At 43.9% G+C, this 15,117-nt stretch overlaps 1 protein-coding gene across 21 annotated transcripts in view; it reads right to left on the bottom strand.

The window, feature by feature from the left end:
- Positions 1–15,117, bottom strand: part of ADGRL2 (adhesion G protein-coupled receptor L2) — a 218,755-nt gene that overhangs the window by 173,596 nt on the left and 30,042 nt on the right. For all 21 annotated transcript variants that reach the window (XM_073544888.1, XM_073544884.1, XM_073544885.1 and 18 more), the window contains exon 2: positions 12,877–13,049. In XM_073544888.1, coding sequence (XP_073400989.1) covers positions 12,877–12,949 — 73 coding nt within the window. In that variant the 5' untranslated portion in view covers positions 12,950–13,049. The remainder of the gene's footprint in view (positions 1–12,876; positions 13,050–15,117) is intronic.

Here is a 15,117-nt window from a genome sequence, read left to right as displayed (position 1 = left end):
AGCCCACCCTTGTATCCTATTGCCTCCTTCTCTCTCACCCGTCTGGCCTGCGCCGTTTCACTTCCATCCCCGCGAGATTTGAGAGGCAGAGAAGGACGGGCCAGATGGGTGAAAGAGAAGGAGGTAGTAGGATACAAGGGTGGGCTTGATTCACTTACACCTGCGACCTCTGCTCACGGTTTCCTAATCTAGCTTTATTTTTTTAGTGATTTGTAAATTCTTTTAGTTTTGTATTTTAAGATTTTGCAGTTACTGTTGTACTAAGAGAGGACTGGCAAAAAGTGGATACTGTAAGCTACTGCTCATCTAAAGGTTCATATATCAGATCCAAGCACCAATTGACCACACACAAGTTCTGTCACTTGTACGGATCCATTCGCAAGGGCCATGTGTATGGGGGAGATTGACAAGGGTGGGCTCGATTCACTTAGGCTAGTTTCACACTAGCGTTTTTGAGCGCAGCGACGGCCTGTGCACGGCCGCCGCTAAGCTCCGCCCCTGCCACGCCTCCGCCGGTAGCTCCGCCTACCGGCGCATGACGCTGCCTGCGCCCTGCGTCCCCTATCTTTATCACTGGGGCTGTAGGCCGTGCTCAGTATGCGTTTGGCGGCGCATGCGTCCTTTTGACAGTGCGCCGACCTGCACCAAACGCAACCTGCTGCAGTTTGGTTGCGCCGGCGCACCGTCAAAAAGGCGCATGCGCCGCCAAACGCATATCGCGCACGGCCTGCGCCCCCAGTGATAAAGATAGGGGACGCAGGGCGCATGCAGCGTCATGCGCTGGTAGGCGGAGGCGCAGCAGGGGCGGGGCTTAGCGGCGGCCATGCGCAGGCAGTCGCTGCGCTCAAAAACGCTAGTGTGAAACTAGCCTTACACCTTCCCGGTGAGGCACGTCATCATCGGGACCGCTCCCTGCACCATATGTGGCAACCGCAGAGCTCCGCACACACCATAAAAGACACCACCCGTCATATAAGAGGACCCCCGAATTATACAGCGAGTATATCCCAAACTATATATTTTAAATGGAAAAGATGGGGGTCGTCTTATACACCGGAAAATATATAGGTAGATATATTTTTTACATAATGTGTTTGTGTGTGTGTGTATAATGTATATGTAGATAGATACGTATAATTTAATGTGAGCATATACGTATTGCATGTGTGTGTATATCTATACAGTGTGTGCAAGTGAATATATACTGTATGTGGGCATGCAATATAAATATATACTGTATTTTCCGATAGATATATATATATATGTACACACACACAATCATTTTATTGTATGCACAGTAATTATTCTTATAGAGTAAAATAAAAGATAACATTACAGGACTTTATTTTATTTATTCTTCTTGAAGCCTCTACAAACTAAGAGCAGCTTAGCTCTGATTTCCTGAGCGTGCGATAGAGATGGTACAGAGTCCTGGAAGTTACGCATGAGATAAAGCCATTTTGCCAGATACATACACGTTGGTGGTGTGCGCTCCATCACTAGTTCCTTTATATCTGCAGCTAGGAAGCAGCCGCTATAAAATGTGAAATAAAAGCCTGTCCATGGACCCTGACCCACGGTCTCTTCATGAAAACACTTTTGCAAATACCATTCAACATTGCAAAAAGGAGATGGTTTCCAAAAGACTCGCATCAAAAACCTTCTCCACAACGTTAAATAATTTACCCTTCGCATTTGGATCGGAGTTATTGATTGGTATACAGAAGGCGATGTCCTATTTATATATATTAATATACATACACATTCTAAAGACATACCGATAGGGAATGTGGATTGTGAGCCCCATCGGGGACAGCGATGATAATGTCTGTAAAGCGCTGCGGAATTAATGGCGCTATATAAATGAGTAAAATAAATATAGAGAAGAGAATCCAGTATATTGCACCGGCCTACAGCTCGATATGAACGCACAGAGCAAATACCAGGAAAACTACAACGTAGTAACTGCTGACATGATCATTTATAACAATTTATCATCATGAAACGCAGCAATTGACTCCGGTGTGCCAAACCAGGAGAAAAAAAAAACAACCTCCCAAATACATTTTTCGCCTACAAAAACACATGGTTTTGTGTTCTACGGATCCAGTATTTAGGCTGGAAGTTACAATTTATGTTATCCCTAGGCGGCACAGAACATCGGCCAGAGGTAACAAATGTACCTAATTTGAGAAAGCAAAATAAACAAAAAGTCCGTATTTAAAAGAGAAAAAATCACTGCATTCAATCTTTTACCCGTGCTAAATTGGAGACACTGTGACAAATGACTTCATATATGTAATAGAAATGTATATTTGGGAAAATTTGTGACTACGCCTTTGCTTTAAAAAAAGTTAAAGAATGTAAAATAAATATAAGTAAATACTATGAATTAACACATCGTTACTTTGCTGAAAATAACTAGATATATTTTAGGTGCAGGGACAGATGGGCTTTGAGACAGAAAATTTACTTTAAAAAAAAAAAAAAAAAAAAAAAATGACAGGAAGGAAAAGAAAAATGGAAAGTTTGAGTAAAGTGAGAGTTGAGCCGTAAAACTGCGCCAGCGTTTGGCAACAATACAGACTGCGCCTTCTGTACGAGAGGGGACGAAACGTGGCGAAGTCACGGGCGAAACGGCTCATGTCTAAAATAAAAAGGGTATATAAAAAATAAATGTTCCATTTAATGGGCTTCCTTTTCTGATAAAAGTTATAGCAGATGTGCAATTTGAGAGCAATTTGATAATTGGGAGTTCGTCTCTTGACTATTTCGATTTGGTCGGAGTGCGGGATCTTAAATTCACTCCAACTCGATTTCCGACTTCATTTTACCAAACCACCACCCGGGGAACGGAGCAGCCAGGTCTCCCCTTCTCCCACCTCTTCCTTTATGGAATATTACCATTCTGATCTTCGAGGTCTGTCTTTATTAGCTTGTAAAAATTTGGTTTACTGTCTCTGCGGATTTTCTTTCGAGTTGCATGAAAGCACCGGTTCTCGTTCCTTGCAGTTTGCAGCCAAGAGATTACTTAAGTAATAAAGAAATAAGAGGGAGGGGAATTTCCTGAAAGTTAATGATTGTTGAGTACTCTGAAGAAAAGGCCAAAAAAAGACCCTCTAAGTGGCCGGGATGGAAGCGAAATCTGTTATGTCACAAATAAGAAGCCCCCGCGGCAACGGTCATTACAACTGGCTGCTGCAAAAAATGCTATTGAGAAATACCGTCCGGGAGCGCCAATACTTTACTTGTAACAAGACGGGAAAGGAGAAGAGAAGGAATTATAGTGGAATTAGTTCTTGGCACAGACAGATTTCTTTTTTGTCTTCGCCACTGCCGGTTACAAAGTCTACATTCGATGCAATGGTTTTCTCGCCCACAGCAAGACGCACACTAACCACTGGAACTAACGCAGCGACGGCCCTTTAAGCAACAGAAACTGGCTGATGTTTATCAAGCAACCAACTGCGTGATCTGTCGGAGAATATCCTTCCATGTGCCACTCAAATCGCTCGGCTGTACCCAGTCGAGAGAAAAATTTAACCTCTTCTGCTTTCCAGAACACAGAAATTTGACTGAGAATCCTGGATTTGTCTGGAATGAAGGAAGAGGGAACGAAAAAAAAATAAAAAGTTCATTACGGAATAATGAGTAATTTGCCTACACCTGCAATCCCTCAGAAATTATACAGAAACATACAAGATTAACAGCGGGGAATTAATTTCATTTTCTGAAACAGCTGCAAGATCTTGCAAAATGCTCCACGGCATTTCCATCCATCGCAGCGTCTTAAAGGGGGACGTCTCCAGCAGTCATCCAAGTTCACGTCTCTAACATAACATTTATTTCCACTTTTACACTTTTTCATTCATATTAGGTGCTACTAATTTTTACGGTGTTGCCCTTGGCCCGCTTTCCATTCCACGAGTGGGTTGTTAGAAATGTGTATGGCCTCTCACGCGAGTTTCGTGGCTCTCAGCCATGTTAATATTCACATATGAAACTTGTTCTAGCCCCCCTCCCCGGTTACTCTATTTCCAAAAAAGAAAAACTATTCCTTACTTCGATATTAAATACAGACTGAAAGAAGCTGTGTCTCCGGCCTGATTTACAGCACTGGAATAACACGGATAACTTTCAGCTTTAACTTGAGCAAAGTGAACAAATAATTGGAGCCTGACCTGGTACACTCGAAAAATTCAATTCCTGGCAGGTTCCCGGCACCAAGCCGAAATGTGGCATTTTTCTACCCAATGTAGACACTACCAAGAAATATGAGAAGAATTTGAGAATTTTTGCTATGGGTAACTTAATATTTTTAAAGGAAAATACCTTATTTCTTTCCTCCAAATGTCATTTTTGACATCTATATATAGATTGAGGGGAATTTTTGGAAAGTACTGTACATAGTACTGTGAAAACGTCACACACTGCGGCATATTCGAAGCGTTCTCCGGTGTGTTATCACCTACTACGGGTCAGGTGACAAGTTATTGATTGATGAGGGTCTGATGATGGAAAGGGCACCTATCCCTGTTGGCATGGAGCGGCTTTAGCACACGCCCAACCGCGACTCCATTCAGTGCCTATGGGGTTGACAAACACCGTGCTCGTTTTTTTCCTGCAGCCCCATAGAAAATGAATAGAGCGGCAGTCGAGCGTTTAGCCAGCAGAGATATTTTTGTAACCAGGATAAAATTGCCCTGTAGAGAGAATAAAGATTCCACATTTTGTTGATCAGACCCAAATTGATCAGTAATTTATCACATCAGGGTACAGGTTTGTCCAGTGAAGACAAGTGGTGACCCAGTAGGTCAAAGCGTAATCTACTCACCAGAAAATAACCCTCCAAAATTACTTCATCGGAATCGTGTCTCATTGACTTGTAGCACTGAGCAAAGTTAAGAGTTGTGAGAAAGATGTAGAGAGCAGGTAAATAAGATGACTGCCAAGAAGTCCAAATTACCTGCCCCCATGATTTCCAGCTAATCCCCAATTCTGACAACCTGCAAACACCTTGACATGAAGATGCTCCATGCACACTACCCCATGACGTCTCCGTATAACGAGCGATGAAGCCAGCCGCACACTCTACGGACCACAAAGTCTGTATGTCTATGAGGATGGTGGGTGCAGGTCACAAAACCCCCAGCAGGTCTGACATCGCAATCCGGACTTGGAGTGGTGGACATATGATAGAGGCCTAAGGTGTGAGGAGACATAATAATGTAGTGTGCATGAAGCTGTACGTCAATGTCTTGCAGGTTTTCAGAATTGGGGATTAAGGGAGGATCATGACGGGCAGAAAATATGGTAGACTTCATGACCCCTCTAGACATCCTTCACACAACCAGCCTTTGACAGAGGGCTGGAGAAACAGTAAATTCACCAGGACCCCCTCAACCAACAGCATGTGTGTTTTCAATGTGGAGCAAAAGGATTGGGCATGCTTGTCACTGACAATAGTGGAGTCATCCATTGCTTGGCCGAACCAATCAAACACATATGGTTCAGACGACTTTATGGATATTCTAAGGTGACCATGGGAGTCCAAGTATCCCTACTGATATTATACACAGGGTACAAAGGGACTTACTGATGGTTTCCATATGACCACAACTGTAATGCACGTTGTGCCACAGCCCACTGGAAAATATTTGCAAATTGAGAATTTTTTTTTTTTTTTTACACTAGTGTCCGGAGGCCTAAAAATGGAGCCTTCATACAGGCTAGTGGCATGTGAGGTCTAATAATTGCAAAGATTATTAATGGAAGCTCGTTTCCACCATTATACATGTAATGCGTTACATTGGGTGTGATTTAAGATCAATCTACATGAGCCTAATGGAAAAACAAATCTCGCCAGCCGGACACAACGCCGTAGTCGATGACAATAAGCGACTTCTTAACAAAACCCATAAAGCAGTAAGTATATTAGCTTTGATCTATGGAGCATGGATGAGTCAGACAATAGAAGTCGATGTCCGTTATTTATGGGTTATTGAGCGTGGCTGGTAATTAACCTCCGCTGCCCGTGATTAAAATAAGCCCCCTAACAAAAACACTGCCGGAGAAAATAACCCTCCTCTAGTGCCCGTGACTTTTATGAGATTTCGTCTGGTCTTCATTTTCTGCTCTATTCGAAGAGCTTTTGTGTTTCGGGATAAGAAATGGACTCTTCACGGAAATTATCAAAGTCATCAAGGCGCGGCGATTATTTATTGAAGGTTAATAGGCGCTCAGATTCCCTCCGCGGTCAAGGTGCCTGAACCACACTTCACTCAAGCTGCGGCAAACGCTCCAAGAAGTTTCAGAAATAAACAAATTTGTTTTTTTACATGAAACTGGAGAAATTCCGATAAATATGAGATTGAGGAGCTTTTCTAACGATACAAAGTGGCGCACATTGGCTGCCCTTGAAAACGTATTTATTGGGAGCGCGTTCGTTTATTAAAAGGTTTCGTCTACGGTTTACTTCTTGCCTCCCAATTGTGAAATGGACGATAAAAAACACAAGAGGATAAAAGATAATGATACTATAGGTGAACGACCTAAAAAAGAAATGTCTAGGACGTGTCCGCTATAATGGGAGGACAGCTCACCCTTACCAAAAAGCAGGGCCTTGTCAGGAGTTAGTGGTTAAAGGGTCTATTAAAAATTATTACTGGGGGCCAAAATGGAGTAAAATAACCAAATCTAGCCGACTTCCCCGCTGAGGATCTAGGGCGGGCAGAAAAACACTGAGGCCTGTGATTGGCAGCTGGAGACATGTGACTTCAACGGCACGGTTACAGAGAAACATCCAATGACCTTCTAGTTTCCAGACCGCTGCAGCCAGTCACAGGCCTCAGCGTGACAGTGATAGAAGAACCGTGATGTGATTGCCTCTATTGCAGACCAAATGAGCAGCCTGACCTGGACTAGGACCAGCAGGTGAGGAGGTCACATATTGCTATTTTCACTCTATCCACGTCCCAAGTACTGCTTTTTATAAGAATAAACAATCCCTTTAAGGCCACGTTCACACGGTCAGTATTTTACATCACTATTCTTTTCTTCTGATTGTTCCTCTCCCGATTTTGGCTACAAATACTGATGCAAAATTCTGACCGGATACTGCTGGTGTGAATGTGGCCTGAAATGATCATTTGCTCAGAGTCCAATTAAACAAAAAGGTGTCAATACTTTTGAAAAGTGGTAAATCCATGCCACTGATTTAGAAAAAAATCCTGCTACTCTCACAAACTCTGTCAGGTGCGATATTCCCTTCCAGGTGTGCACGGCCCTTGGGAACACGGAGCTTTCGGCACTATAATTACACACCTGCAATCACATCACACATTGTATTGTTAAGCAACGTAGATAATTAACGACAATGTCCTGTCTGTCCATTTTGGGGATGGGGGAAGAACACCGGCATAGCAGAATCTAAAAACCTGTAACCAACTGTGGGGAGGAGGACCCCCGGAAAGTGACTGGGCCGGAACCAAGGGGACCGCCATCAGGGTTCCTGAAAGAACCACACCGGGGGGACAACGAAGGGAGACATGCGACTGAAGTTGTCAGGGCAACAGAGGGCGGGGCGAGGATAAAAGGAGCAGGGCAGAGAGCCTGACAGGAGACAGGAAGCCGTGTGACAGAGAGAAACGGGGCAACGAGCGGTGTGTTTTGGAGAGACCGTCAGGGGTCTGTGAGGGGGAAGCTACAGACTCACCGACAAGTGACACGTGACAGACTTTCACCTGAGGCCGCTCCCCGCACACTGCCGCACCCACTGTTTTCCGCCCCGTTGTGACAGGTCCGTGACCTCAAGCAGCCGCTTCGGCTACACACCAATCCGCTACAGCGGTCAGGACACTGCCCCCCTGCCCTCTCCCACAGCTGCGGCCCTGTCATCACCGGCCTCAGGGGGGGGGCGCCACCTCGCTATAGGCGGCCGTAGAGGCCCCGGTCCCGTTTACTGGGGGACCCTGAACAGAGGTCAGCCTACATTTTAGAGACTGCGTCATGACTACGCTGTGAGGCGGGAGCCGGTAAAGACTTCCTGGAAGGCCTACCCAGCACAGAGTCTTCAGGGCCTGTTGTGCCCCGCCAGCACAGAGTCTTCAGGGCCTGTTGTGCCCCGCCAGCACAGAGTCTTCAGGGCCTGTTGTGCCCCGCCAGCACAGAGTCTTCAGGGTCTGTTGTGCCCCGCCAGCACAGATCCTCCAGGGCCCGTCGAACCCAATCATCCCGGGACATTGGGGCGTCAAGGCGGCCGCATCTGCGATCCTGAACGACGCCTGGAAGGATAAGTTGTCCATAGGAAATAAGGACCCTTAGTTTGGCCGTACGTGGCCTGCAACACCCGGACTAGCCGGATTAGTCACATTAAAATAAGAAAAGTGTTGTAAATGTTATTGCGAGGACAGTTTGTTGTTGCCTATTTGGTTTGTTCAGCAAAGTCCCAGCGGCACCCAATTTATAAACGTTTATTTTACAAATCACATCCTGAGAACCTGTCTGAACCCTACACAACTACATGTAACCAATCGCATGTAACCAACCAACCAACCGCATGTACAAATAATTATGTAATGTAAACCAATGTTTGTTACATGCGATTGGTTACAAAAAAATAAAAAAATAACATTCATCAGAATGGCGCTGGCGGCAGCACCTGCGCTGTAGTAGGATACGATGAATAATGTGCATTTATGCTTTATTCCTATACTATCGTGGGAAAAAAAAACACATTTATCAAACTGGTGCTGGAGCGATTCCTGGGCAGCAGCATCTATCGGAACTGGCAACATTTTTATAAAGATTTTTTTTTTTTTTACTTCCCACAATACTATACGACTAAATCATAGAAGAGAAAAGGTCGCACTCATAGAGATCGAAGTTTCACTGATTTATTGACATATCATGAACATGTTAAGTCGGGGGAGTGACATAAGGAGTGCAAGAAAGGCTGACATCGGCCGTTTCGCGCTGCTCGAGCACTTCAACGGGTCCCGCGAAACGGCCGTTGTCAGCCTTTCTTGCACTCCTTATGTCACTCCCCCAACTTGACATGTTCATGATATGTCAATAAATCAGTGAAACTTCGATCTCGATGAGTGCGACCTTTTCTCTTTCCATGGATTCCCAGGATTGACTGTTTCCAGGTCTGGCACCCGAGATTCCCAGCTGCTGGGCTTCTGTATGCCGCACATCATTTGAAGTCACACGGTAACAGCGGTGCCGTCCGCTTTTTATCTTGAGTTTTGTAAATCATAGAAGAATATATCAATATGATCCATAGTATCATGTTACAGCGCCGATGCCGCCGCCAGCGCCATTTTGATGAATGTTAATTTTTTTTTTAACCACATAATATTCTATGCAGTATGCAAAATAGGGGGCGGGTCCGTGAGGGATCAGATCAGTAATAAGGCATCAGTATGATTATCTAAGCAGAGCACCATATAAAGCCCCGCCCACAGCCACACAGCCCCGCCCCGGAGCACAAGAATCTCATTAAAAAAATAAAGATTACACAACAACCACAAGACAGATTTCACCACCAGGTATCAGTGTAATCAGTATAACGGCACCGACCTGACAGTGTCTGTAGGTTACTGACAGGTTCCTTTAAATTAGTAGGTGAATTTATATATTTATAAAAAAAATTAAAAAAAACACGACTACTACTATCTTTGATATTTAGAATCAGCACCGTACTTATATATGGGATGTGTCTGGTAATACAACAGCAAATGAATGACGCAAAGCTGCAATACCATGTGCTGCCTATACACAAGAGGGGGCGCTGTTTCTTTATAATTTCTGAAAACCCACTGAAGGCTTCCATTGAGTATTAAATGCCTTTCTACTATCTAGACACCTTGACTCCATTTCTCCTATGATTAAATGAGTGCTTCCTGCTTTTGTGCAGCGAGAAGGTTAAAGGCATATAACATCTTAGATAACGTCCCCAGATTCAATAAAATGGCTGTTTTCTTTATATAGAAAAACAAATCAAAACAAACAAAAAAAAAAAAAAAAAAAAAAAAAAATCGCCAGGTTGCATGTGATATTATGCCAATTAATCTTTATGAAGTAGAGCTGCAATACCAGACACAACCCATACACAGGAGTGGCGCTATTTCTACTAAATAAATCAGACTTTTTTTTTTTTTAATCTTGTGTAATCCCTCTTCTTTTAAAGAGTGGAACTCTGTTCATGAGATGATTGACAGGAGGAGCAAAACAATCTGCCCCCATGATTACAAGTTCAGAGTCTCCAGAAACCCCTCCTCATGTGACAGCTCTCGCAATAAACGGCTCATCATAGTACTCAGACCAGAGATTTAGTATTCAACCAGGAGAAATACAAAAGGCAACAAATATATAAAATACATATATATTACATTAGAATATATTCTCTAGTTTATATAATTTCTACTTTTTTTATTTAATGTTTTTATAATATTTGTCACTTAGTGGGAAAAAGGAAATGTATGTATGTCTATATCTACCCAAGGAACCCATGAGGATGCATGTCATGCTGCGCACGGCCTGGCTTGCGCCTTATTTTTCGGAGCCCGCATGGAGCGCTGGCGATGCGCTGGGTGCATCGATGCAGAACATTTGCATTAACAGAGTCTATTTTACTCCAAAGCATAAACGGGTGCAAACAGGAGAAAGGAGAGTGAAGATATTGCACAGATACAAACACCTCATTTACCTTATTGGGAAATCTGAATGGGATCAGTGGGGCTGATGTGAAACGAACAAAGGGCGGCATTATCCATGAAGTGACACATTGTGCAGAAGAGAGGGCAGGTCTGTGCTTCCCATCACTTCCAGAAGTGAAAGAAAAATGCGAGCAGTGAATTGAACACAGACTATTCAGATGCTAAAAATACAGCCTGGGCGGACTGGCAATCCTCTGATCTTACAAACAAACACACAGGGCCATTAATCAGAGCAAAAGATCCTGGAAAAAGACAAACCGGTATTCCCATACGTGGCCTCTGGTCCACAGACTGATCGGGTTTCACCGCTGTAGGTCAACATCATCAATACTAAACATCAAAATCAAAAACTCCTGTAGGATCACGTAAAAATATCAGAACTCGTCAGATCTTTTAGATATTGTGCCGCAACAGTGGGAGAAAACCCCGATCCCAAAGATCACAAACACGGAGCTGCACCTAGTAAATCAGCCATTGTCCTCAGTCTGGAGACGTTGGAAGGTTTGTAAATCCTGGCGCCGCCCAACAGCTCAGAAATGAAGTTACATAGTAACATAGTTATCAAGGCCGAAAAAAGACATTAGTCCATCCAGTTCAGCCTATAAAATTCTGTCAGAATAAATCCCCAGATCTACGTCCTTCTAAAGAACCTAAGCACTGTAAGATACAATATCGTTACGCTCCAGGAAGACATCCAGGCCTCTCCTGAACCCCTCGGCTGAGTTCGCCATCACCACCTCCTCAGGCAGGGAATTCCAGATTCTCACTGCCCGAACTGTAAAGAATCCTCTTCTATGTTGGTGGAGAAACCTTCTCTCCTCCAGACGCAGAAAATGCCCCATTGTGCCCGTCACCTTCCTTGGTATGTACAGATCCTCGGAGAGATATTTGTATTGTCCCCTTATATACTTATACATGGTTATTAGATCGCCCCTCAGTCGTCTTTTTTTCTAGACTAAATAATTCTAATTTTGCTAATCTCTCTGTGTATTGTAGTTCCCCCATCCCCTTTATTAATTTTGTTGCCTTCCTTTGTACCCGCTCTAGTTCTATTATATCCTTCCTGAGCACCGGTGCCCATAACTGTACACAGTCCTCCATGTGCGGTCTAACCAGAGATTTGTACAGAGGCAGTATAATTCTCTCATCATGTGTGTCCAGACCTCTTTTAATGCACCCCATGATCCTGTTTGCCTTGGCAGCCGCTGCCTGGCACTGGCTGCTCCAGGTAAGTTTATCATTAATTAGGATTCCCAAGTCCTTCTCCATGTCAGATTTACCCAGTGGTTTACTGTTCAGTGTGTAATGGTGATATTGATTCATTCTTCCCATGTGTATAACCTTACATTTATCATTGTTACACCCCATCTGCCACCTTTCGGCCCAAGTTTCCAAGTTATCCAGATCCATCTGTAGCAGAATACTATCTTCTCCTGTACTGACTGCTTTACATAGTTTTGTATCATCTGCAAATATCGATATTTTACTGTGCAAACCTTCTACCAGATCGTTAATAAATATGTTGAAGAGAAGAGGTCCCAACACCGACCCCTGCGGTCCCCACTGGTCACAGAGACCCAGTTAGAGAATATCCCATTTATAACCCCTCTCTCTGCTTTCTATCACTCAGCCAGTTACTTACCCATTTACACACATTTTCCCCCAGACCCGGCATTCTCATTCTGTGTACCAACCTCTTGTGTGGCACGGGATCAAACGCTTTATTCAGCATTATATACCAAACAGATCATGAAAATCCCCTCCATAAGTGTAACAAATGCGAAAATTATCAGGTTTTTTTACAAGCCCAACAGCCGGTTCACCTCGCGCGTTGGCCAAGAATTAGACAATTTGGTATTCGGACTCATACACTATCACTAAGAGTACTGCTCGGGATATATGGGTAGCGATGTGGACATAAGTAGGATTTCTGTGTTTAGTTTCTAGAGGGCCATCGCCAATTCAAGGAGAGGATCTACAGACAGCCGGTGAATATTCCACGTCAATGGCCGAGGCGGCGCACAGATATCATTACGCGAGGCGGTGAATGTGGCGCTTTCACGACCAGCTGCACATCACAGATGACATAAATCATGGACCAAAACAACTAGAACCATTAACCGCCCTAATATCATGTAGGGACAAAGAGGCTTACCTTCTGTACATTGCAAGATGGCGATAAGAAGGAATAACCAATGGGTTTGCATTCTGCTGCCAGGAGCCACCATTATTGATCCTTCGTAATGATTTCTTTGTATTCCTTAATGAATCCAGTTAAACAAGACCAACTTCATTGAGGAGAGGGATAGACATCACTCCTCTTCATGCCTGAAAAATAAATTAACATTTGTCAGTAACGCCATGCCGGGAATACAGGAAATGCTGCAGAAATCACATTGATTACTTCAAAGAAGACGACAATAAAAAGGCAACAGAAACTGCGAAATGTGCAACAAAAGCAACGAGGTCATCAAGGATCAACATAAAAAGTCATAAAATAATAAAAGCAGCATTAGTTACCTGTTAAACCCCACCCCCCCCCCACCCCCCGGCTGCTCCCCATCAGTCTTTGTTTACTGCACTATAATGATGACTTCATGCTGGCACATGGGACCACTGCAGCCAATCACTGGTCTTAACTATGTGATCACTGAGGCCAGTGTTCGGTCACGTGTGTAGATGGCACATCATTACAGAAGCCAGGTAAACGAAGACCAGCGGGGAGAACGTGAATGGAGGAAAAAACAGGGATTCAGCAGGTAAGTATGGGGTTTTTGCCTATTTATGTCATTTTTCCGTTCCCTTGGCCCATTTTTTGAGATCCCTTACAACCCCCTATGGCGGCTAGGATGAGAGGATCCCTCAAGGATCCAGCAGGCTCCTCAAAGCAGAGGTGCATTGCCGGTAGGCTCTTGCTTGAAATTGGCACATTGGGGACATTTAAAAGGGGATGTCCAGTAGTGTACAACCCCTTTAAAATAAGACACTTGATGTTCATGGATGAAAAGTCCAAGGAACAGCAGATGTCTCATCCTTATAGGATATTCATAGAGGGTGGCTCGAGGAAAGAGCAGATGTCTTGTTCATCTCACCATTCATGGACATCCTCCAACAGATTATGTAGAAGTTTTCTTTATGTGACCTGCTGAATTGATCAAGTCACGGTAGGAAAGAAAAAATGCCAGCTTTAAGTAAAACAGGATATTCTGGCCACAATGTAACGCTTCATTCACACATAACGCTCCGTTCGCCAACAATAGAGAGAATGATGCTTAAATAACTCTTAAATTCTACACATTCCGAAGAAACATCAAACATGTCAAAGCAAAGGCATTTCCTAAAGTTCAGACAACACCAAACAATACAATGCGAGCCACTAAACAGAGCAGGAGTGGGGAGTGATCGCCCCTAATCTAGCCCAGCACCTTCCCTTGAAACAAGGTATCCGTTAAAGGGGAAGTTTCAGCAAATCACAAGGTCAAATCAACTATTAGGATGTGATCAAATGCTCATTAAAATAACTGTTTGATTTTTATTATTATTAAATACTAGAGATGAGGGAATCTTTTCACAGGACCTTAGTTCAGCCGCCAACAATAGTAAATCACTGGAAGAACCGCCTCCTACTTGCCAGGTACCCCGGCATTTCTTGATTGGTTGGCCGGGCACAACGTCATATTTTGCGGCGTGATACACACATGATGTCATGTCGGGCCGGCTAATAAAAAGAAGGGTGATGGATGACGGTAGGTTGAAGGCGGTGTGTAGAGCTTCTGTGCAGCAGCCACAGAATAGGGAGCTGGAGCCCTCGACCAGAGTCCTACAAATAAGTTTGCTCATCTCCTATACATCATCGCTTCCAACAAAATCTCAAACTTGTTTTTCAATTTAAAAAATGTCAATTTCCAAAAAAAATTATAAAGTAGCCATGCATATGAGCTGTCAGCAGAACGCTTGTATAGAAGCCACTGCCAGGTCTCACTGGTGGGGACAACATGAAATGGTCAAACCATTCCCATTGATATCGGTAGACTAGTCCGCCTGTCATCTCATGCATATGCTCAGCTTTAGGCGTTTATGCGTCGCTCCGTGCCACGGATTTGCAGTGTGCATTTCCATGGATCGGAATGAGAATTAATCCTACTGCCATTCCACGGGGAAACTGTTAGAGATAAGTGGTATGCCACTTTTTCTTCCCCCATAGCACTCTCACAAGCTTGAAAAAAAACGCTGGTAACCCATCAACTAGAAATCCAACCCATTAATGAACCTTGTAACATGACCTGCCATAAATACCAAGCCAGAAACTCATCTACAGAGCCTGTTTGGGGGTTTTTGCCTCTCATCAGTGTACAGTCTGGCAGGCTGTGCGTGACGTACATGAGGGGAACTACTG

This window comes from Dendrobates tinctorius, unplaced genomic scaffold (assembly GCF_039654945.1).
Source record: "Dendrobates tinctorius isolate UK_male_01 unplaced genomic scaffold, ASM3965494v1 ptg000138l, whole genome shotgun sequence".
NCBI classification, from domain to species: domain Eukaryota; kingdom Metazoa; phylum Chordata; class Amphibia; order Anura; family Dendrobatidae; genus Dendrobates; species Dendrobates tinctorius.
Note: the sequence above shows the minus strand (reverse complement) of the source record. Positions and strands in the feature narration are given on the sequence as shown.